At 38.3% G+C, this 25512-nt stretch overlaps 1 protein-coding gene across 4 annotated transcripts in view; it reads left to right on the forward strand.

The window, feature by feature from the left end:
• The window catches only part of VAV3 (vav guanine nucleotide exchange factor 3), a 353022-nt gene that overhangs the window by 160039 nt on the left and 167471 nt on the right, over positions 1 to 25512 (forward strand). For all 4 annotated transcript variants that reach the window (XM_070267249.1, XM_023641523.2, XM_070267250.1 and 1 more), the window contains 9 exons: positions 2049 to 2107; positions 4303 to 4368; positions 9905 to 10013; positions 11742 to 11834; positions 14360 to 14428; positions 16223 to 16326; positions 18150 to 18249; positions 22174 to 22269; positions 25413 to 25481. In XM_070267249.1, coding sequence (XP_070123350.1) covers positions 2049 to 2107; positions 4303 to 4368; positions 9905 to 10013; positions 11742 to 11834; positions 14360 to 14428; positions 16223 to 16326; positions 18150 to 18249; positions 22174 to 22269; positions 25413 to 25481 — 765 coding nt within the window. The remainder of the gene's footprint in view (positions 1 to 2048; positions 2108 to 4302; positions 4369 to 9904; positions 10014 to 11741; positions 11835 to 14359; positions 14429 to 16222; positions 16327 to 18149; positions 18250 to 22173; positions 22270 to 25412; positions 25482 to 25512) is intronic.

Below are 25512 nucleotides of genomic sequence, written 5' to 3' on the forward strand. Positions count from 1 at the left end.
AATTATTATAGAAAATATTCCCAAGGGATAAATGCATTTCTGTTAAAGTAAATAATAGCAATAGTAAAATACATAGCAATATTAATGCTATTGCTATTTTTCTTGTTATTAAGTAGTGACACCGCAGGGACCACAGTGTGGAATAGAATCAGAGGCAGGTTTCGCCCTGTAGGTTTCCACCAGTGCCACATCAGAATAAGACTCATGCTAAAATTCAACAATGGAGTTACTTCATGAGTCTCAATATTACTCCACAAATTATTCCAGAATCTCCCAAAAGCTTTTCACTCCATAATGCATAATTTTGGAATTTTAGCGAATGAGTGTTTTTATCTTGAATCAGTTTATCTTGATACATTTATTATTGGTTCATTCATGATCTCCTGGATTTACAGACTCATTGAAGACGCTTTATCTTTATTATGGGAAGCTAATCGGTAAGTTTTATCTAGGTGGTTGTGGTTCACTTTCGTATCAAATGTTCAACAAGGTTAAACTGGGAAGTAGTTGCTAAAGTCTTTCTGTGAAGTTTTATTTGTATATAATAACTATTTTATGTAATAGTAAAAGTTCGTAATTATCGAGTTAAGCATTTGATGGGCATTGTCTCGTCTGATTTTTTCGGCAACTCCATGAGGCAGGTAGGTAGTTGTTATCCCCACTTTATAGAGGCTGGTAAAGGTGAGCTCAGCTGAAAACTGGTGAGCCGGGCTCGTGCAGGGCTTCTTACTGCAGAGCTGTGGGTTTCTAACCATAACTACGTACAACGTGCAACCCCCCGAAGTAGGTAAGAGGTAAGTGCGTGTGTGGCTAATGCCCTGTGACACGTCTGCAGAGTACTGGAGGCTTGCCTTTCATGTTTCCATCTTTGGACTGAGGAATTAGAAGCTTACTTCTACTCAGAGATAGTTTTGCCTTTTTTCCTTTTTTTCTCATTCTGAATAGGACTTATAGTAGAACCTCTTTAAGTTTTGTTTAGTTTTGAGAGTTAGGAAAAATCATATCTATCATCATAGAAACAGGCTTCATGAGAAAAATATGTTTAGCTCATTGATTTTTCTCACTAACTCTTTGAAAGAGATGATCTTAGGCATAAAAGTGAGAAGGAAGGGGAAAGTGGGCAGGTACTAATGCTGAAACTATAGCAGCTACGTTCAGGATTAGGTATTGAAGAGCTTCGTAAGGAATCTTTGAAAGAGCTACAGGCCATCAAGGGTAACGTAGGAAACTCTTTTTCTGAAAACTCTCAGAATTAGAATAAGGTAATTTTCTTAAAGTTAGCAATTGTAAAGAATAGCTACCATTTAAATATTTTAAATATGTTATCTTCTTAATCCTTACAATAATCTAATGATTATTAATAATCTATTGTTACTGCAGGCAGTGTCCAGATGAGAAAACTGACGCCCAGAGAACTTAAGTAGTTTGCCCAAGGTTATATGGTTAATAAATGGCAAAGCTAGCATTTGAACTCCGGTGATCTGGCTCAAGAGCCCACACTCAAAACCGCTTTGCTGTACGTCAGTGCTGTCCAATCGACTTTCTGTGATGGTGGAAGTGTTTGATGTTTGTGGAGGCCAATACGGCAGCCACTAGCCACATGTGGCTACTGGGCGCTTGAAATGTGGCTAGGGCAGCTAAGGAACTTAATTTTTTGTCTTCTAAATTTTAATTAACTTAAATAGCCTGCTGTGGCTTGTGGCTGCTGTTTTGGACAATGCACCTTTACAGGATCTTTCAGCATCTGTAGAAGTGGAGATAGAAGACCTTCAGGATTACCTAGTCTAACTCTTTGTTTTACTGGTAAGGAAACTACAAAACAATGGATTAGTAATCTACTTAGTAATAAAGTTGAAGAAAGGGACAAAATTGTAAGCCAGGTATTTGTACTTTTCAATCACAGCTCTTCCCATTCTGTACTTCTTTGGCATCTGCAAATTTATATTTCTGCCGTCATTGTTAAATTAGATTGTAAAACTACCATTTTGGGAAAAAAATCTTATCTTCTCTGAAATACATGTCCAATGAACACTCTACTCTCTTCTCAGGTTATAGAAACATTATCGCGGCTTTCTCGAACACCTATAGCATTGGCCACAGGAATCAGGTAAGCTTGTTTCTCTGTGGTTCAATCAAATGATTATTTATTGGATGGTTGCTGTTTGCAAAGCATCTCATTCATGCAGAGTGTCTGGTTTATAAGCACCCAACACATGTAAGCAAGAACTTATTCGTAGATATGAATAAGACACATTGGTTAAACCTTGTTCTCACTTCACTTGTGACTGTCACCAATATGGTTCATTTTTTTAACTTCCTCCAACATTTCTATACATGTGATTTATGAAGACAAACACAAATGCTTAAGTAAATAAATATTTTAGAAGATGTTCTAATATATTTATTTCCTGTACACTATAACAATAACTCACAACTTTTAGGAGTTTAAGAAATAATCAGACAAGTATAAAATGCTATGTGTACAAGCCTATGTATTGAAAGTTTGATACTAAATGAAAAACTTGAAAGTAAATTGGTTAAACACATTATGCCATCTCCGTACAATGGAGTATTATGCAGTCAGTAGGCACGTAAATGTAGATGTGGATGTTGTGTTGGGCTTTTTCTGTTTAAAATACTACATACTTAAGTTAGATCAAATAGAAAGTTGTATTATTAGTAACATTAGAAATAAATAAAAACAGTTTCAGTAGCCCCTAGCCAGCCTATATGGAAATGGAATGGATTTCACTTTTTACCTTGTTTCCTTAGGGCTCCATACTTCAGTCTCCAGCCATTATGTGTCTCTATGACCCTGTGTCTCTTCCTCTGTTGCTTCCATTTTTCTGTATCCAGCTCATAATTCAAATTCTAAGGGAGAGGATCCAAGCACACCTTACAGGACTGACCAGCAGTCACTGGGCAGCCCAGTTCCTGGGTCCAAAGCATAATGACCTCAAGGAGGACACCTTGCAGACCCCTTCTCAGAAAGGGGCCATACGTTTGGCAGCTTTCTACAGAAGAAGCCTGTAGGCTGGATAAATGTTCAACACCTTATCATTTACTCTTGAATGCATGCTTCTCTCTCCATGTCAATAAATATTTTACGTTATATGTAAACAGCAGATTTAGAAATAGCATGATTCTATTTTTATGTATTTATGTATTTTTTATTCTGAAAGGTTATACGTCAGAAGAATTTTTTCCCTTTTTAATTATTCTTATCTATAGTTTCAAATTTTTCTACAATGGACTTGTATCGGTATAAGAACATAATAAAATGTGCCTAAATTTATTTTAAAAAAGATTTTCAAACTTTGGCATTTCTCACACATTTTAACTTATTTGAAAAATGTACATTCCTCAAATGTCTCAGGTAATTAAGTTAGTCCATAAACCAGTGTGGAGATCTGCTTTTCAATTTATTAAATGTAATTATTTAGTAATTAGTGCTTGTTATTTTGATAGATCTCTTGTTTTTGTGAAGCATATGACATACTGGCTGCATGTAAAGAAACTTTTGGCACTCTAGTCTAATTACTGTGTTTTGTTAGACATAAATTTAGAGCGTTGTATTGGTGTTATGAAAAAAGTTCATAGTAGCATGAGGCAAACGAGGAAGCCAATGGCTAGGAAAAGGGGATAAATTAAAGTGATTTTCTTTGAACAGGGGACAGAGAAAACACCCTACTCTCCCTGAGGTCTGGTTGACTCATTTGTCCAATAAATGAAACTGAAAAATATAACTTAAACACCTTAAAGTCTGAGTAGAAAAGTATATCATGGTCAATAATCATATAGGAAGGGTACGATATTTTTGCCTTCTAATAATTTTCATCTATACTAATGAACTGAGTCATGCAAGGATGATTGTTACCAAATCATTTGTCTGGCAGATCAGACTCCATAGGTGAAAAGAGACAGTGCGGAAGGCAAGGGTGCCCGCGAGGCTGCCCGTTCTCTGAATGGGGAGCTGCGGTGCGTGCTCCCAGGTGAGCCTTCAGGTGTGTGGCTGATGGAGATCAGAGAGGCACATTAGCGTGTCCACACCTGCTCAGGTGACTGCGGTGACCAGCTTAATTCCTGCAGATAGTTTGCGGTAGCAGATGCCAGAGCCTCCCTGGGGGACCCCAGACACAGCTGCAGGGCAGGCACTTTGGGAGAAGCCCCAGACGTTGTGTTAGACATGGTGACTGATCTGACCAGTCTGGCAGCAGACGAGCTTACACATTTAGTGAGAAGTAAATGCCCAGCCTAGCTGTTTCTTGTTCACCCTTATTTTTTTTTTCCCTTCCCTCCTAGGCCTTTCCCAACAGAAGAAAGCGTTGATGATGAAGACATCTACAAAGGCCTTCCTGATTTAATAGAGTATGTTGAGCATTTTCGCAAAATTAAACAAACCACCTCCAATTTTTGCATCCTTTGTGGAGTTTCACTGTGGATGTTAAAATAGCTCTCGGAAGGGGAAAAGTGGCTTAATGATTAAGACGTGTAAGAAGTAACCTCAAACTAGTGATGGAAAGTTTCACAAGCAAATGTGCTTCCACTGGCCTGGAGTTCTCTTGAGTGTCCCACACTGTGCGGGTCCCTCTGAAGAAGCAAGAAACATACTGCAATGCAGTAAAATTTGGAAGTTACTCAAAGGCATAATAGAGGTAGTAGATGAAACTGGAATTAGATAGTTAAGGAACAATTAAAGAGAGAAATAGAATCGACTACTGGAGTTGTAGGACAGGTAGTGCGTGCTGTGTAATTTCAAGGAAGAGCGAGGTACCTGTGGCCTGGAGTTATTTCAGGGATGTTTCATTAGATGGTGTTTACTCCGAACAGAGAATCCTTTTGGGCTTTATTGTTTAATAGTCAGCAGAGCAAGAGGTCCTTGCAGCAGATTATCTTCTGTTGATTGAGTGACTCGTGCAGATTACAAATAGATATAAAACAGGATTCTCCCCCCTCAAGGAACTGATGACAAAGATCAGGTGTGTTTGCGAAGAATTGTAATAAGAAATAGGTCATGCTCCAAGAGAGATTCAGGTGCTGTGGAAAGTCATCCATTCATCCATCTTGATATGCCAACGCTCTGAGCTGTCTTGCTTTAGGACTTTTACACTTGCTGTTCCTTCCGCCTCTGTGGCTGATCCCTCATCATTCAAGTCTTTGTCCAGATGTCCCTTCACAGAGAGGCCTTCCGGACCACCCTTTCTAAAATTGTCACCACCCCTTACCTTGCTCTGTGTTTTCCTGGCCCTTACCACTGCCTGAGACCATCCCTGTTGGCTTCATTTATTCTGTCTTCTCACCAGAAGGTCAACATCATGAGGTCAGGGACTTTACCTTGTTCCTGGCTATCTTCCTAGGACTTCAGTGTCTGGTGGATGTATAGTGGGTCCTCAATGAACATCTGTCTTCTGAATGAATAAGCCAAAGCTGCATTAAGTAAGCACCTACTGTTTGCCAGGCATTATGCTTCAGGCCTGAGCTATCTAGCTAGTTCATAAGAGTTTATTGGGTAGCCGTTTCTGTGCTGGCCATGTCCCATGCACTAGCTCATGAAATACCACAACATTATGAGATTGTTACTTTTCTCATCACAATTTACAAAGGAGAAAACCAAATCCTGGAAAGCTAAGAAACTTGCTGAAGCTCATGTCGCTAGTAAATAATAGTCTTTGAAATTGAACTGAGTCAGTTGTTGTTCCAGAGCAGAGGCTCTAAGCACTGTACTGACTTCCAGAAGCACCTTGACCTACTCCTTTAAGGACTTTCACTAGAGGAACAGAGGAGAGCGCTGACTGGAGCCACAGCGATGGTCAGCAGCTCTTCCCAGAGTAGGTGGCATCTGGGTGAGCCTTGAAGTCTTATAATTTTAAATGTATGTTAAGAATAGTTTCTTATCTTGTCTTAAAATCTCCAAGAACTCTCCAATCTTAAGCAAGATCAATTAATGCTGATCGTCTCATTGAATTGGCTACAGTCTTCATAAAGTGATTGTAAGATTACTGGTAATATAATCGAATTCTTTCAAGTTTTAAGAAGAATATAATATTTCTAGTGCTGTGATCTTTTTTTTTTTTTTGAGGAAGATCAGCCCTGAGCTAACATCTGCCACCAGTCCCCTCTTTTTGCTGAGGAAGACTGGCCCTGAGCTAATATCCGTGCCCATCTTCCTCTACTTTATATGTGGGACGCCTGCCACAGCATGGCTTGACAACCTGTACTAGGTCCTCACCCAGGATCCTAACCAGCAAACCCCGGGCCGCCAAAGTGGAATGTGCGAACTTAACTGCTGTGCCACCGGGCCAGCCCCAATGACGTTCTTTTTTAAACTCCACCAATTGTCACTTACACCTACTAATTTTTATAGCCTTCCCCCATCTTGTTTTGTTGATGTCAGGATAAACCCTACTAGGATGCATTCCTAGCTGAGTTGGAGAAAACTTGGCATCCTGAATCAGCTGCTCTGAGATGTCAGCTCATGCTCTATGAGATGCAGTCTGTTTCAACTCTCCATCTGGTGGCAGAAGGTCTAAATGTGGTGTTATTCCTGCAGATGCTTGCTTTTGAGTTTGCTATGACACTTGATGTTTAGTCTTAGCTTTGTTATAATCTCTTTGGGCTCATATTCTTAACTATAATTTTTGGGGGTCAATGCACCCAAAAGGAAGCCCTTGGAACAAATGCTGGCCTACTCACCACTGCAGAGGGAATCATTCTGTCCTCAGTTGGAGAGAAGCAGACACAGGAGGAATGGAGATGGTGTGAAATGACTAAAATGTAGTTCCTTGCTTTTCCTACTTTTATGGTCAGGGTGTCAGACATGCCCATTTATAGGTGACCTAGACACAGGAAAACTAATAGAGATTATTGTTGATTTATTGACCATTTGAAGAATCGCTGTTCCCCTCCTCCAGCTTCATTTTATGCAAATCAGAAATTACTGACCAAACTGTGAGCAAGAAAAGCTGCTTTAATATGGGATTAAATTGCAAAACCCAAACTGCATGCATGTGTGTCACTCCTACAATTCTTAAAGAAAAATATGTGTGAATTGACACAATATGTGCCTCTCCCCTCATGGGAAATAGTTAAAAGCAAGACTTCAGCAAGATGAGTTCTTTTGGGAGGAGGTTGGGTTAGAAGGTCAGAGGCAGGAGAGCTGGGATTAGGAGTGTCAGAGAAATGAATTTCACAGCCTGTCTTCCTTCTGAGCAGGATCCCTTTGATGCTAGAACTTGTTCCTTCATCGTTTCTTATCTCAGCTCCCTCATGAACTCATCAGACCTTCCTATCCTTTGATGTGTTGTAGAGAGTACTCAAACTAATTTGACTGCCCCACTGTTCTCTGGTTAGATTGCCTGCCTAAGCCGCTCAGTATGGAAATTCTGGAACTGCCGATATGACTCACCCACCATCTGCTCAGTTTTCCAGAGTAGAAAGCTGAGAAGCATCCATCACTCCTTTCCCCTCTCTCCCTAATTCTGAGTCTCCATGTCTGGTTGACTCTACCTGATTTATCTCCTAAGTCTGTCTTTCTCTCCTCATTCACCTTTACTGTAGTTACGGCTCTCAACATCTCTCACTCATAGTATCTCGTTTCTTAGCTTACTGATCTCCCTGCTTGTCTTCTTGCCCCCTCCAAATCAGAACCCCTGTTATTCCCAGGTGCCCAGGTAAGGCTGAGCTCACAGAGTACAAGGCCCTTTGCAGTTTGGTTTCAACTCCTCTGTCTGGGGCTCCCCTCACTCATCTGGTCACACTGAATGGGGCTCCGCTCCTCGCACTGCCAGGTTCTTCACACCTCTCTGCCTTTGCACTTGTTGGTGTCCTTTGTATGGAATGTTCTTCCTTCTTCTCATTCAGTATATGTCATCTGTGACATATGTGACAGATGTCTGAGGGCAGAAGCTATGTCTGCCTAGTCTGCAGCTGTATCTCCTAGAATGTAGTATTTATTCAGTAAATACTTACTGAATAAATTGATAAACACATTCAAGATCCAGTCCAGATGTACTATCTTCCGTGAAGCCTTCCCTGCCTTCCTTGGAGTTATTCTTACTCTTTCCTCTGTTCCCATATTCTGCACTCATCTCTTTTGATGCATTTCTAGAATTATGTACTTACGTGCTGTTCTCCGCACTGGACTGTGGGAGAGTCCTTGGATCTTCTTGAGGTATGCATTCTTAGGACTGAAGAGTCTGGCACTCAGTAGGTTCTTAGTAAATGTCTGTTGGGTCGTGGGATGGGTGAACAAGTAACCCTGGAATGACTGTTTCTCGGAGCAGAGTTACCTGAAACTTCTGTTACCACCAGATCTCTCTCCCTTAGGGCACCTTCCTTTCTTCTGGGTGTTTGACAGTTCCTTCCTGTCAGATGCCTCCAAATAATCCTTCATGACAAACATAGACAACCTTGTGATTGCATCTACTTTGAAAAGTGCTCCAAGTTGCAGAGTGACATTTACAGTTACAGTGTTTTTATTTTTGTACATATCAATTTATAATGTTCTGTGTGCACAGGCCCAAGAGAGATACTAAGGGCTGACAGTATCGAAGGAGTTGAATTTCTTTTTCAGAGAGATGGTAATGCTTCTTTCTAACATGTCTAAATTTATTAATCTCAATTCTTCAGGATTATTAGCTAATAGGAGATATTTATAGAAGTCTTGAACTGAAAGGAAAAACTTAGCAGATATTAGCAGAACATGCAGCGGTTGGAATCAGCTGTTTCCACTTTGACTGATAGGTTTACAATCTTATATGAAGAGTTTAGGAAAAATATTTCAATCAGTCACTAAGTGCTCATGCAAGCTTTAAAACTAAGGATTATTTTTAACTGTCAGAAGACAAGCAGAGGATTTTAAATAGTTTTAAAAAATGTCTTGGGCTGGCCCTGTGGCATAGTGGTTAAGTCTGGTGTGCTCCATTTCAGTGGCCTGGGTTTGCACGTTCAGACCCTGGACATGGACCTACACCACTCATCAGCCATTCTGTGGTGGTGACCCACATATAAAGTGGAGGAAGATTGGCTTAGATGTTAGCTCAGGGGTAATGTTCCTCAAGCCAAAAAAAAAAAGAAGATTGGCAACAGATGTTAGCTCAGGGGTAATCTTCCTCAGCATAAAAAGAAAAAAAAAGTCTTGCAGCCTTGGGACCATTTCTTTAAACAAAATGAAAACAAATAAAACAGATAAAAGCAGAATCTGGCTGAAGGAGGCTCTGTGGGTTCCAGCCTCTGAGTGGGCTAGAAGGAACATGGTTTGAAAACTACTGCATTAGATATTGGCAATAATAACCTTGCAAAAACGGACGCTTTTAAAAGACTATAACAGTTAGATCCTCCCCAATTCCCCTGTCCTCTCCATATTATACCCTTTAATGTAGATGGAAACTGAGGTCTTAAAAGATGAAAAATGGGAGGCAGTATGATCGAGTGATTAAAACACTCAGTGTGTAAGGCAGACTTGGTTTTAAATCCTGGCTCGGCCATGGACTAGCTGTGTTATCTTGGGCTGGTCAAATAACCTTTTGTTCTCTCAACTTCCTTATCTCTATAATGGGTCAAATAATAATGCTTACCTGATAAGAGGTAGGCAAATAATAATGCCTACCTGGGCCTGGCCAACTGAGTGAGATAATATATGCAGAGCGATCATTTTCATTTATGTGCTTGTACATAGTAAGTGCCCAGTGAGTGTTAGTTGTCACTTCCATCGTTGTTGGATTCTGTTGTTGTATGTCATTGTTCTTATCAGGAGGGACAGAGCTGTAATGCAAGCTTTTTGACTCTTTCCACTGATTCCACTATTTCCTCTCTGGATTTTCTGCTAAAATCCGGTAGGCTATGTATAGCTGTTACATTTACTGCGTAATAGAAAATGACCTTTATATCGTATCCTTTGTTTTAGTGAAACCCGCGTGGAGGATGAGGAAGGTCTCTATGACTGTGTTTATGGGGAGGATGAAGGTGGAGAAGTCTACGAAGACTTAATGAAAGCGGAGGAAGCACACCAACCTGTAGGACTTTTACTTGCCTTGTTTTTAAGTTACCTTGAGTATTTTATTAGGAAAGTGATTCTTGAAAGACTAATTAATATAATTGTTTAACTTCTGCTGAATTAGTTTTTTGTTTTTCTTTTAACCTTTACTTGCTTGTCACTGTATAACCGTGGCTTGTTATTGCATTTGGAGGACATAAACGTGGCATTTTACAGTTCAAAGCAACCGTAGGGAATCTCTGGCGTAATCCTTTCATTTTACCAGTGAGGAAGGCAAGTTTGACATGCCACCCAGTTAGATAATGCAGAGTGGCAATATGACATAATTTTAGGGGATCATGAAATTATATTGTTATGAAAGGAAATCTTTTCTTACAAAGCAGGTAAGTCTTCTTTAAATTTGATGTAGCATAAAAATATATGTTAAAGAATATTTCTTCACAGTTTTTAGGGGTTGATGTGAGGTATTTTTTTCTTTTCTTCCATGATAGGTCTGCTAGCATTTTTACTATTTTATAAGCATATTTTCAGATATTGTCATAGTCAATATGAGCCCTCAAAGCTTTTTCTGCCATTAAAATATCTAAAAGATTCATAAAGAATTACTTTGAATTTTTTTCTTATCTATAATTTGAGACCAAAAAAACCATCAGTTGTTTAGGCTTTTATTAATATGATCTTCTTTTAAACTCAAGACATTCTTTATCAGCTAAGTGGTGGTTTAGGTTTCTCTGGGGCTTTGATGAATTTGCTAAAAGGCTGGTGGGTTGTCCAGTTCCCTAGACGGGGAGAAGTAGCTTCTGTGAGACAGAAGCAGTTACCTGGCCTGTGTTAGGTAAATGTAATGAATGTTTACTTTAATCCACTGTATGAGCTGACAGGATGCCTGCGGTAGCATTTTAAGAGTGTTTTTAGGTGACAGAGTATCTATCATATGTACGCCCTATAATTATCAACTGCTTTGAGTACCAGCAAATTCTTCAGTGTCTCTCCCAGGGCGGTCTTCACTCAGCTGACAGGGCTGGGTCGTTTATATGGGACAAGGTTAACAGGAATAGTAATTATGCATAGGGCCTTTCTTTGTACTCCTCAAGGTGCTAAGTGCTGTATGAGGGTTATCTCATTTACAGCTCCTTGGGGTTCTTACTGTAATTCTCTCTATTTTATAGATGAGAAAACTGAGACACAGAGAAATTAGGTAACTTGTTTACTGTAACAAGCTAATAACAGCAAAACTGGTCCTTGAACCCAATTCTGTCTAATCTCAAAACCTTAATCTTCAGACTATGCTCTAATACCTCCAGTCTTACTCATCTAGTAAAAGAGCCAAACACCAAGATGTTAACCCTGGAAAAAAATGTTTGAAAATTTTTAGTTACCAATATCCTTTTATTATTTTTGCAGTTATTTCTACAGCACTTGTAAAGAATTCTGCGCATTAAAGAAGCTATATTCCACCATTTATGGTGTTACCAGATTCAGTAACATTTATAATAAAAGATGTTTTAATGTAAAACGTCTAACTGAGAAGCTTAGTTTTAATTACCTGAAGCTTTTTCATTTACATTGTTCAAAATTTAAAAAAATATTTCAAAAATGCATTTAAATAAATCTTTCAGTTATGTGTTTTATTAGAATGGAAAGCTTAAGAAAATTAGCAATAATTTTGATGTCTTTCTATTTACTATCAGATAGGTTAATACATGAATTTGATAACATAATTTTAATTTGATAATTCTAATTGCAGAAATGTCCAGAAAATGACATACGAAGTTGCTGCCTCGCAGAAATTAAGCAAACAGAAGAAAAATATACAGAAACTTTGGAGTCAATAGAAAAAGTAAGTTGTCAGGTACTATTCTTGATGCCCAAATACTGCCTTATAGAGTTAATATATTGGGCTCAGTGTTTCTACTGGGTGTGTGTATTCTCATTTTCAGTAGAATTTTTGATTTAAAGATCTCAGAGTAGGGCCAGCCCAGTGGTGCAGCAGTTAAGTGGGTATGTTCAGCTTCAGGGGCCTGGGATTCCCTGGTTCAGATCCCGGGTATGGACATGGCACCGCTTGGCAAAAGCCATGCTGTGGTAGGCATCCCACATATAAAACAGAGGAAGATGGACATGGATGTTGGCTCAGGGCCAGTCTTCCTCAGCAAAAGGAGGAGGATTGGCAGTAGTTAGCTCAGGGCTAATCTTCCTCAAACAAAAAAAAAGATCTCAGAGCAGATTTATTCATTCTGTAACTGTTTACTGATTTCTTATATCTGAATGCACTGCTTTAGGGACTGAAGATATAGCAGTAAACACAGCAAAATTCTGGTTCTCATGACATTTTCTCTCTCACTTGGGAGGGTTTATAATGTAAGCACATGTATGCCAGGTGCTGGTAATTTTCTGAAGAAAAATAAGGCAGGGGAAGGGGACAGGGAGTGATAGGGGAAGGCTGTGTTATTTTATAGAGTGGTAATGGAAGGCCTCTGTGATAAGATCATATTTAAGCAGACAGCTGAGTGACTTGAGAGAACAAGCCGTGAAAATATCCCAGAGATGACAATTCCTGAGAGAAAGGCCCTCAGATGGGACAGTGTTTGGTGTGCTTCTAGGAATAGCAATAGTCCAGGTGGCTGAAGCAGAATGAGTGTAGGGCAGCAGGGAGATTAGAGAGCTCCTGAGCCACCAGGTCATAGAGGAGCATATAGAAGCTTCTAGCGCAAAGCTAGAGTTCTTTGAGTAGAAGAAGTGACATGATCTAATGTAAGTTTTTAACAGCTCATTCTGTCTTTTGTCAGGCAGAAGTGGAAACTGGGAGAAAATTTAGAAGGGCATTGTAGTAATCAAGTTGACAGAAAATGATGGTATTGGAGGGTGGTAAAGAGTGGTCACATTCTAATAAATTGTGAAAGTAGAGTCAAGCGGATTTGCTGATGAGTTAGTTAAGGGATGTGTGGGAAACACAGCAATCAAGAATGCTAGGTTTTTAGCATGAGCAACTGTGTGAATGAAGATGGTTGCTGAGATGGGGAAGGACACCTTTGGGAATCACGAATCTGTTGGGACATGTTAAATTTGCAATACCTATTAGTTTCCAGGGGGATGTGTTGAGGAGGAAGTTAGATACATGAGTCTAGCATTAAAGGTAAAGGTTGAATTGATGTATATATCGGACCGTTGTCATTACACAATGGCATTTAAGGCCATGGGACTAGATGAGATCACATAGGGAAGGAATGTTGGCAAAGAAGAGGTTTGAGGTCACCTCTGGTGACTTCAACATGTAGAAGTTAGGAAAACAAGAAACAAGAAAAAGTTCAGGAAGTTTAGGAAAAGAGATGAAGGTGCGGAAGAGTTGTTTAGGAGAGTGGGAGAGTAAATTGACTAGGGAAATGTAGTAGAATTATGTGGCGTTACAGGCTCAATTGTGTTTTGTGATTATATTTAAAATTCAACTATAAATATAGTTCATGTTTAACTTCTTAATTAGTGGCACAAAATATTTGTCAGGCTATATTTAACTAGGGTTTTTATTTTTCCAGAAAAGCACAATGGAAGAAGAGAGGGTAGGGGTATATGCAGGGAAGTGATTCTGATGATGGTTCATGGAGAGTAAACGACATAAGGAGGGAAGTGGGGATGTGAGAGATGTGGCATGGTCAGTGGATTGGCAGACCCAGTGGGGCTGAAGGATTCCATGAAGGAATGAGCTGTAAAGGTAAGAGGTAGTGATCAGAGAGTTGACTGCTTGAAATTAATGTTATGGAGCATATGCAGTTGTTGATAATGACAAGGTCTTGGGATATGACCAGAAGAGTAGGGAGCTGAGTTATGATGGAGCTCAAGATTATTGAAGCTCAAGGAACGGAGAGGCCAGGCTATTGGAAGGGTCATCTACACAGATACTGAGATGGTCAAGAATGAAGATGGGAATAGTAATGGAAAGAGATATGACAGAACTAAAATTCTAAGGGAATGAAGGGGATGATCCATAAACTGGATCAGAGTATTGACCTCGGGGATCTAGAATCTCCGCAAGGCGTTTGAGGGATATATCCGTCCTCAAATATTTCTTCAAAATGTTACCATTTTTTGCCAGTTTGGCCAGTGGTGTTCTCATTTTTTCTTACTTTCAGAAGCAGTTATTGTCTAAACCTTTTATTTTATATTTTCAATGTATTAACTTGTATTTATGTCTTTATATCTGTCTTGAAGTATAAAATCTTTAGAGAAAATAGTTTCTGCTTTTTTCTTGGTATGTATGATACTGATAAACAATTGACTTTTGGTAAATATGTATTGTTTGTACATGAAAAACTGTTATATAGATTAGGATAAGTTGTGCTTACTTATTTCTCTCTTCTTTCCTGGTAGTATTTCATGGCGCCATTAAAAAGATTTCTGACAGCAGCAGAATTTGATTCCGTATTCATCAACATTCCTGTAAGTAAAAACACGCCAGATAAAATTGTGGTATACATCTCTAAAATCCTCCTTTTCTTATTGAGTTCCAAATCCCTCTTTTAGCACTCTCCTGTATTCTTTAAGAATTTTGAGCCTATTTTTTGCCTCCTGAGTTCTTATAGCCTTATTTTCTAGACATAGCTGATATGTAATATTGTAAATCAAAAGTCAGTCAGAATGTATGCTGACCACAAATGGATAAGTAGGATTCGTGTATTGTCCCTGACTGCTTGTCATGATGGAGTTGTCTCAGTTAATCCCTGGTGTTACTGTCTGTCTGTCTTGTGGGAGTCCCTTCTGCCCCACTGCCTGCTCCATCTTTCCTCCAGCCCCTCCACTCTGACTTAGAAACACTGTCCTGACTCCACAAGTCTCCTCCACTTCCCATCATTCCTCTACTTCCTTGGCCTCTGCTTTTTGGTCTTTTCTGCTTCTGGTTGTATCAACCTCAGTTCACATTTATGTAAGCATTTACAGTTTCAGGGTACCTTACAATTATCTTACAATCCTAAATGGATGTTTATCCAGAAGCAATAGAAGCAAACCTAATGCTATGCCAGTTGAGGTCATGCTTGGCAAGATTCAAGTTCTTAGACCTCTGGAACTGCCTTTGATTTTAATATATGGCTCTAATATACAGTATATAAGCTTTGATGTACAGGCTTGCTTGTATCACCTGAAAGGTCCCTAATATTTTGATTCTGTTATATTCAGTGCTGATGTACACCAGTTGGTTGGCTGTGATATGTTGTCCTTGTCCCTGATTTTGGCTAAATGAAGACATTCCCATTGACTTGTAACATAGCAAGAGGAAAAAGATCATAAATATCAGATAGCATAAAGCAAACGGCACATTCTAGGAAGATGAAGATCTTGAACCCCCTAAATATGGTCACTGTAACTTAGGAACAACTTGACAGCGCTTATTCTTATGGCTTTTTTTATGCTTCTCAACAAAGTGACAGGGTCATGTATCATTTCTTCCCTGCTAACGAAAGGGCATGCTGTGACATCAGTGTGTGCTCTAAGGTACATGTGAAGAGATAATGGGAGAATTGGCACCTTGATTTGAATTTCCTCATTTCCTGGTTGTGACATATATTTACTGCCTGACTGAAAATTACTTTTGCTTATCAGGAAAAATGTGAAATTCTGACTGTTGAGTTGCTCTAATAAACTGCCTCATACAATTTACTTGCTCCTTATTGATACCATTAGTTGTCTGGTTTCAAGTAATTTAGTCTGATTATTGTTAGTTTAGAGCCAGGACACCACTAATTGACCAAAGTAGAAATCTACATTTTTATGTCCCGAGGACATGAATCATTACTTGATCCTGTCAATAAAACATTAAGCACTTGGATAGTTTTATTTAAAAATTTAAACTGATTATAAAATGAAAATGAGCTGTACATATTTTTATACAAGGAATAAATGACCCTTTAATAACTGGTAAGATAATTTCTTTTTTCACAGGACACTGACACTTCAAGTCAGATCTGAAATTGCCATTTCCCATGCACATGGCCTGTCTCTCTCTCCCTCTCTCTCTTCCTTTCCTTCTCCTTCTTCCCTTTTTCCCTTCATTCTCTGTCTTCTCTTCCTCGCCTCCCCATCGTCGTCCTCCTCTCTCTACTGATGGATAAGGTTAATATATTCAGAGCATTCAGCATATCCTTGAATGGCAAGTCTATCCACAATAGAGATTCTGGGTTTGGGGTGCTTTTTTGGTTCTGATTCCTAATTTTCTTTGACATTATTTTCTTTTCTAAGGAACTTGTAAAAGTTCATCGGAACCTAATGCAAGAGATTCATGATTCCATTGTAAATAAAAATGACCAGAACTTGTATCAAGTTTTCATTAACTACAAGGAAAGGTAACTTTTAAATTTTGTGGCTATTAGTTTGTAATTATAGTGAAGGTTAGTATCAAAATTGCTCATAAGTAGCTATTATTACTGTTAATTAAGATACTACTTAGAGGGGCCAGACCAGTGGTGCAGTGGTTAAATTGGCATGTTTCGCTTCTTGGCAGCCCGGGGTTCGCCGGTTTGGATCCTGGGTGCAGACATGGCACCACTTGGCAAAAGCCATGCTTTGGTAGGCATCCACATATAAAGTAGAGGCAGATGGGCACGGATGTTGGCTCAGGGCCAGCCTTGCTCAGCAAAAAGAGGAAGATTGGCGGCAGTTAGCTCAGGGCTAATCTTCCTCAAAAAGAAAAAAAAAAGATACTACTTAGAGAGTAGCAAAAGCATGGGACAGCTGATCTCAGGGTGGTAGTTTGAGCTCTATATGTATATCAGAAAAAAAAAAGTGAAAAAAAAAAAAAAGGCATCCAGACTTCTGCATTGCCAATCAGAAGGTGTAGGTTCTTTTACAGACCCTGTCACCCTTGACTTCTGTAGTTTGCAGGAAGTCATTTTAACTCTCTGAGCAGCATCCTTTTCTCCATCTTGTAAATGTTAGATGTAGATTAGCTGGTACCTAGTGCTTTTTCCAACTCTAATATTTTATAATTCTCTATTTTGGAGTATTAGATTCACAGGTAAAGTCAGTTTCCCTTTCTAAGTTTGAAAAACAGCTTCTGAACAACTCAAATGAATTAAAGTACCAAGGAATTTCATTTAAAATATAGTTCTCTCGGGGCTGGCCCATGTTAAGTTTACACACTCTGCTTCGGCGGCCTGGAGGTCACTGGTTCAGAGCCCAGGTGAGAACCTAAGCACTGCTTATCAAGCCATGGTGTGGCAAGTGTCCCACATCTAAAATAGGGGAAGATGGGTATGGATGTTAGCTCAGGGCCAATCTCAGCAAAAAGAGGAGGATTGGCGGTGGATGTTAGCTCAGGGCTAATCTTTCTTGGGGGAAAAAATATAGTTCTGTCTTTTTAAATCAGGCGCTATAGTTCCTAGTACTGACTAAGAAGTGGCTAAGGAATTGCTTTGCATCAACAATGAGATAAACATTAACTTATTAGTAGTTTTTTCCAAAAGGAGAGGTAAAAGAAACAATAAAGTACCCAGCCTCTTTGCAAAATATCTGTATTACTCCAGAGATAGCCTTCCTGAAGCAAGCTTAACTCCATGCAATGTGAGTTATCTTCTATCCAGTACTGTTCAGGCTTCTCATCCCCACTTTTCAAATAATGTATTTTCCTTAATTAAAAAGTAGGAAGGTGTAGGAAGTTTATTATTGAGTAGAGTCATAAGTAGTGATTACAATAAAATTAGAGTATAAAATAAAACTGTACCTGAGTGTGAATTAACAGTAAAAAGTTGATCTCTAATAGGAACTTAAACAGAAATGTTTAGTTTTGTTTTTGTGGTGTATATGTGTACTCAATATTAAAAGTCATTAAGCCAATTTGTAAAACCTACCTACTATAAAAATGTACATGGAATTAATCCCATTCAAATTTAGAAATCAAAATTAGTCATTTTTTTATACCATAAGTATGAGTGACCTTCATTCTATGACTGGATGTGTGGTGTCTTAAAAAGAACTGAGAAAGCTGAGGTTCAGAGATGTGAGTAATTTGCCCAGGGTTACCTAGGTCGTTAGAGCTGCAGGACAAATAAGATTTGTCTGATTCTCCCTAACTGTGGTTTTAGAAAGATAGAAATTCTGCCTCTTTCCCCTTCCACTTCATTACTGGTTTTTCACCCTACAGATTCCTCCCTCTCTTCTTCCTTTTCAGGTTGGTTATTTATGGGCAGTACTGCAGTGGAGTGGAGTCGGCCATCTCTAGTTTAGACTACATTTCTAAGACAAAAGAAGATGTCAAACTGAAATTAGAGGTGCCTGTTTATTTTTTGTTAGTTTATGAAATAAAGTAAAATAAAACTAAAAGCAATTATATTCCTTTTCATGATCAATGCAACCGTAAACTTCCCAGTGTATTCACAATTTAATTTCAAGTCAGTTTTATAAAATATTTTAATAGATAGCTCTATAAAATAATGATATGGTAATAATAATAACAATAGTAAAATTTAAGACTTACGGCTCTCTGTTGTCCATGCATTGTCTCATTAGATTCTCAGAACTCTGTGAGATAGATACAATTAATTTTCTTAGCTGATGAATGAGAAAGCCAAGGTTCAGAGAGGTTATGAGTAATTTGACTAGGGTCATCTAGGTAGTAAGAGGTGCAGGAGGAATAAGATATATGTAAGATAATGTATATGTAAATTTAAAATGTTTGTTAAAAATATAAGACATTTAAGGTCAGGCGTATAAAAATGTATGGCTGTTGCTCATAAGAAGGAAGACGACAGACACAAACATCATAAGATTAAGTAGTATGTGACGAGCACTGGTTGACAGGGCTCCGTGGGTAAGACTGAGTGATCACTTCAGGATAGGGAAAATGTAGAAGATTTCTCTGAAGAGGTATTACTTGAGTTAGGTCACTGAAGAATGGGGTGAGTCTCGACAGATGAGATTACAGGGAGAGCATTCTGGAAAAATTGTTATGTCTTGACCAGAAAAGTCGGGAAAGTTTGAGAAATGGGGAGTAGGCCAGTGTGAACAGAGCACATGGTAGCAATGGAAAATAAGTCTGGAAACTATTGTCATTTTTCTTGAACATCATTTTTTTTTCACAAGAAGAGTTTGCACTTTCAAAGAACTTTTGAAAAATGATTATATGTTTTATGAATTATCTCAAATGTATTATCCATATGTTTGGATTTTCTGAAGTTTCAGGTAGAGGTATAGAGTCAACTCGGAAATGACTGCGTGTGGCTTAGCTGGCTCTTGAGTGTCCCCTTTGCTGCTCTTTGTTCAGTTTAGCACTGAGATCAGAGGATGAACAGGGAAGAAAAGAGGCAGATGATTTTCAAATCAGAACCCCTTCATTGTTTTAGCATATCTGGGGTGATTTCATAACTCATAACAAAGGGGAACTATTGGTTAGAAAGTTTGCACATCAACAGGCTACCAAGTAGTGTACTGACTCTTTGTGATGGATCTTTTTTCCTTACCTCTTAACAACCCTTTGATGAAGCGGCCCTATGTCTGAAGATGGTTTGACTCACCACTAAATAACATCCTGACAGCCTTGTTAGTGTAAAGGGTTCCTGCCCCTCTTTGGAGAATAGAACCTCTTAAGTGTAGAACTATGAGCCACCTTGACTCAAATTAAGATATGATGGTAAGATAAAACTTTACAACTTACGCAATTAGTTCCTGATAGAGCTGTCATTAAAGCATTTTTTTTTTTAACAAATATATAAAATTCTGGCTCAAGACAGGAGTCAGCAAGTTGTCAACCAGCCCTCCATTATATTCTCAGCACTGTTTGTATGTTCCTCTCCCTTCTTTCAGAGTCACTGTCAAAGTCCTGCCCCCTGACCATTCTCTGAGGCTTTAGGTACATAGTTTGTGCAGTCACTATCAGTCTTACGGAAAGAGAGGACCTCAGGCTCGGGGCGGGGTGCTGCTGGCTGTCCTTTCCTCATCTGAAAGGCTCCTACCTCTGACCACTTGCCTGATTTGGAAGTACAGTCATGCATCACTTAACAATGGGGATATGTTGTGAGAAATGTGTCAGGCGATTTTGTCATTGTGTGTCCTTCATAAAGTGTCCTTCTACAAACCTAGAGGGCATAGCCTACTACATACCTAGGCTATATGGTACTATACTTAGTAAGTAAGTATACCACCTACTATATGATACTCCATATAGTACCACCACTGCATGGGCTTATGGGACCATGATCATATATGTGGTTGTTGGAACCGTACTCTGCAATTCGCAGCATGATGGGCGGAAAGCTGCTATTCTTGGTACCTCTCTGCCTCCTTCCTGTCTTCTGTTTTGTGGTTATTTTTGCTCTTGTTGATTTTTTTTTTCTTCTCTTCTTTGGAACCAAAATAACATGGGGTGAAGGATAATAGAATCTCTTTGTCTTGCCCGGTAAGCTGGCTCATCCCTATTCCATTTTCTTTTCTTTTCATTTAGAATTGGAGTTTAGGCTAGGCACGTGAATGGATGTTTTCAAAGAATCATTTCTACCCTTTATTTATTTTCGATACTAGTAAGAATTTTACACCTCAGTCTCAGGCCCCCCAGTTTTAGGAAATGCCAGTAACGTTAGTTTCTTTACTTCCTGAGCCTATAACTTAGAAATTAAAGGAAGTAATTTTGTCCCTATCAGTTTTAAACTGAATTCATAATATAGCAAGGTGAATTTTAAATGTATGACATTTTTGTTTCTAACACTGTGTTAAGAAGGCTTGGTATAAGAAGTGTAAGATACAACTTTAATTCCAAGGAGTTTAAAATGCAGCTGGAAAGATGAGACCCATTCATTACAATAGTGATAACAGTTTAACCTCCTATTTGAGACCCATGATCCAGAACTTTCTACAATCTGTAGAAGAAAGAAGTCAGTTGAAATAGTTATCCTTCCAAGGAATTGCAGCAATTGACAAGACATGAACTAACATGTCAAGATGTGTCCCCAGTTCTTCTTGCTTAAGAGCTGTAGTCAGGCACTCGTTAAGTCACTATGGTCATTAGAGCTAATGGTGTTTGCTTTATAGCTTCTGATAACACATCCTTCCATGTGCCAGGAAAGCTAGGTGTGGGCAAAGGGGAAACAAACTCACGAACAAAGGAGTATCTTCTTGAACACAACTCCTTCCATGAGCTGGAAAATTCCTTGGTCTGGGATGTGCAATTGTCTGAGGCTTTTGGGCTCAAAGTTGCTTGCTAATAATAATATTTTTATGGAACTTCATTGCTTTTTTTTTTTTTTTTGACTAGACCACAGATATGTGAGAAACCATAAAATCAGAAAAGGAACTTGTTCAAGGTGACACAGCCAAGAGTTAGCCAAACTTGATTTAAATTCAGGCTGACACTTCAAATTCAAAGTACTTGCCTCAAAGTCATAGTTAATGTCAAAAGAGTGAACAGATCAATACTATTTTTAGATGAACTTTTAAGAAAGAAGAGTGTGAGATTAAAAAAGTAAAATCTGAGGATTTTACAACTTTGAATCCAGTAGTAGGGTTATACGTTAGCAAATTTTCAGTCAGTCATTCCATTTCATGCAGGTAAATATTTTTTAAGCAAATACTAGATTCTTAGAGGGATAAAAGATATCCTATATTGGGGAAGATATTATATACAATAACTAAAAGACCCACAAAGCACAGAGAGAGAGAGCATAATTTTGATTGGGATTATTACTAAAAGCCTAGAAGTATAGTTATTCAAGAGGATGATGAATTTTGCTGGAAACTGGACAAAGCACATGGGATTTGAAGGAAACTGAACAAACCAAGGCATGATGGTGGGAAAGGCACATGGCAGGTTTGATGAGTAGGGCCTTCTTGTTGATGCCTGGTCCACAGGCCCACGAGGGGAGACTGGTGGAAGGTAGAGCTAGGAGGGCAAGTGGAGGAAGACCTTGGAGGGCCCCTACAGAAAGTAATCTTCATGCATGAAATAGTTCTACTATGGAGTCCTGTTTAGGGTTGAAATGCTACAAGATTTGTTTGTTTCCTTGGTTTTTAATTAAAGATACTTTCTATTTTTTAGAAAGGAGGATTGTTAAGGAAAACAACAAAATATTTATTATATAATAACAGTGTTGTTTATGGCTTTTGCATCTTTTATTGCAAAAGGCCTTTCTGCATTTTGTTTTATGACTGCCTTTGATGAAACTAACAAAATTTTTAAAAGAAGTTTTTAAAAAACATTTCATTAGGAATGTTCCAAAAGAGCAAATAATGGGAAATTCACTCTTCGAGATTTGCTTGTGGTTCCTATGCAACGTGTTTTAAAGTATCACCTTCTCCTCCAGGTATGTAACTTAACACTGTTTGTTTGTTTATTTGTTCATTTATTCATTCAACAAAATATTAATGAAGCATCAGCTATGCTCCACAGGCTCCACGTTTGGGGCTCTATCCCCTTACAATTTTCAATTATTAGTACAGCTAAGTGGGAAATAACAGAAGAGCTGGAAAGTTTTTCTTCCTATCAGCAATGATGATTCTGTATTTTCTACAAAGTCACATTTTGTGTCCTTCCAACAGAACTGTCTTCAAAAGAATTAAAACGCAAGGCAAAACAAATAAAAAGATCCCTTCAACTAAGTCCTCTGTAGTGAGCATTAATCATTTATTAGAATCTCAGTGTTGCGACACACTTGAATTTTGCTAGGTTAATTGTGTTAGACCTTTTGCCTTACAACCATAAACTAAAGAGAATTGTGACACATTCTGGGTTGTGTTCTGCTATAGTGAATTACAATAAGACTACATTTATTTTGAAGTGATTCTTGTTATAACCCCAAAGCTTATGGTTTCCACGGTTAGTCTTCTAATGAGGGTGGAGAGTCTTATAAATTTAATTTGATAGCTGTACCAGGAGACTCATTAGTTCTGCTCCAAAGAAATGTCTTACCGTATTAGTCTGTCAACTCCGCTGATGCTTGTGAGATGTCACTTTAAAAAGATCTGCTACCTGTACGTGAAATATAATTTTGAGTCTGCTGTGCTTTGTACATCTTGTATATTAAATTTCTTGAACTGTAGCCACAAAATTATTAGTCATCTCTATTTTTGTTCTACTGAGAAATCAGAAAAATTCAGACCCTGATTATTCCTTAAAAATGCATTAAAACATTTATGAGACTTAAACTCAAAGCAACTTAATCAAATTGGATTTTATGAAAAAGTAATAAGGAAGACATAGGCAATCAGTTTCTAAGACATCATGGAACTAAAAACATGTCCAAAAAAAGATAATTTATTTTGTAACTTTGGTATAGTCAGATATCAATTGAAGAATTTAGAAGGTGCAATTTTCCAGCAGCATCTATTTTGGTCACTTCTAAGGCTTTAGACACACTTATAAAAGTATAAAATAGGACTTTAGCTTTTTGAAATGCCACAGACTTTTTTTCCTAATTCCTCTTGGATTGTTTCGTATTTTAAATTTCAAAATTATGTTTGGTTTCATGATAATTTTTTAAAATAGGAAAAATTTTATTTGGGGCACTACATACAGATAAAAATTCTAGAAATGTTTTTCCATCTTGAAGTAGTGTAGAGTAGAATTTATTTGTCTGATGTTTAGAAATTTGAATAAATGTGATATGAATTTGAACATTTCCTACTTCTAGATTTTAGTGGGGAAATCATTTTTGAAAGGCTTTATGATTTGAAAGCACAGGCTTATAAAATTAGAATATTTTATAGTGGGGAGTTTGAAAGTTTGAGAATAATTTGCTATTACTATTTAATAAAGAGAGTAAAAATAGAAATAAAAGAATATAACTTTGACGAGTTTATTATATGTAAGAGATTTGATGTCTGTAGGTCCTATTTGTGACCAGAAACACTACTGGTATTGAATTCAGCCAAGAGTTTTGAGTGACTCCCCTGGACCACACACAGTATTAGGCACATGTGTTGTAAAATAGCCCCTAGGCCCTGGAGGAGTGCACTGTTTAGATGGGGAGAATGGAATGTAAGCTGCCAAGTACAACGCAATGTGATAGATATGCAGAGGGGACAAATAAAGGCTTAGTTAATTATGCCTAAGGAGGCTGGGGACTTGAGTAGAGGCCTCTGTGTCACAGAAAGCTTCACAGAGGAATGATTCTTGAACTGGGTTTTGAAGGAAGACTAAGAGTTTGACAGGTGGATCAGAGAGGGGAAGGGCTTTCTAAGAGAAAACAGCATGCCTAATGGGGTCAGATACTAGAACTATTTTGAGAATTGCAGTTAATCTAATATGAATAGACTATAGATTGTTTGGGCGGAAGTGGAGAGAGAAGTTGGGAGAGGTTTACCCAATTTAGATCGTGAAGGGTCTGTCTAAGAGGTATGGATAACAACCTGAAACTTTTGTGGGCATCACAGAAGTCTAAATAGGGTAGAGACAAGATCTGATTTACAATTTAGAAACCTAACTCTGATGTCGATAGACTGAATAGATTATAGTGAGGAGAGACTGCAAGTCAGAAGATCAATCAGGAGCCTATTATAAAGACCCATTTGAAAAGAGTAACAATCTGAACCAAGGTAGGGCAGTAAGGATGGTTTCAAGGGGAACGGTCAGGGTTACTGTCACCAGAACATAGTGACGGGGGAGAGAGAGGGGTGTCTCGGACACCTTGGGCACCTTTCAGGTCATCATTACACTGATGAAAGTGCCATCATTCAATAAAACATAAACAGGAACAAGAGTAGAATTGTGAGTGAAGATGCATTAAGTTTGGACATGTTGAATTGGAGAGGTTTATGAGATACTATTAGTTCTAATAGGTAGAGCTATTTCATTGGACAGATGAGTCTGAGACTCACGCATGAGTTCTGAGTTGAGCACATTCATTACAGAGTGATTGTCTCAGGTGATAGTTGACATTGTGGCAAGGGTTATGATAGAATCTGCAGAGTATGTAAAATAAGAATAACAGAAAACTAAGGTGAAAATCTAGGGAACAATAACTTTCTAAGGTGCAATAAAGAAAGAAGTATGAAAGATGGATGGATAGGCAGAACAACAAACTAACAAACAACCATAACAGCAACAAACAGAAGATCCTAATGTCCCTGAAGCCAAAGGAGAGGTGTAGTCATCAGAATCAAAAGCCATAGAGAAGCCAAGCTTGATAAAGAGTGAAAAGTATCAGTTCAACTGGCAATGAGGGGATCTTTCCTAACATTTCGGGAGAGGGTTCCTGTAGTGATGGGGGATAGAATTTGGGTTCGTCTTTGAAAGGAAAATGTTTCCAACCATTGTCTCAGGCTCTTTTGGTATCTAGTTGGTCTTCTTACAGATTGAAAATTTTGATGAAAATAGAGCCTAGTTACATTAGATTTATCACATTGTGATGCAGATAAGGATAAAAATGGTTTATTTTTTAAATGTTTTCTTTTGTAAGTTTTGGTTTTAATTTGTCAAAAGTAGTACTCCGCTATATCTTCCAAATAGGAGCTGGTCAAACATACCACTGATCCTGTGGAGAAGGCGAATCTGAAACTGGCTCTCGATGCAATGAAGGTAAGGCAGACATATCATTATCTTGTCTGTA

The sequence above is a fragment of the Equus caballus genome, chromosome 5 (assembly GCF_041296265.1).
Source record: "Equus caballus isolate H_3958 breed thoroughbred chromosome 5, TB-T2T, whole genome shotgun sequence".
Lineage (NCBI taxonomy): Eukaryota > Metazoa > Chordata > Mammalia > Perissodactyla > Equidae > Equus > Equus caballus.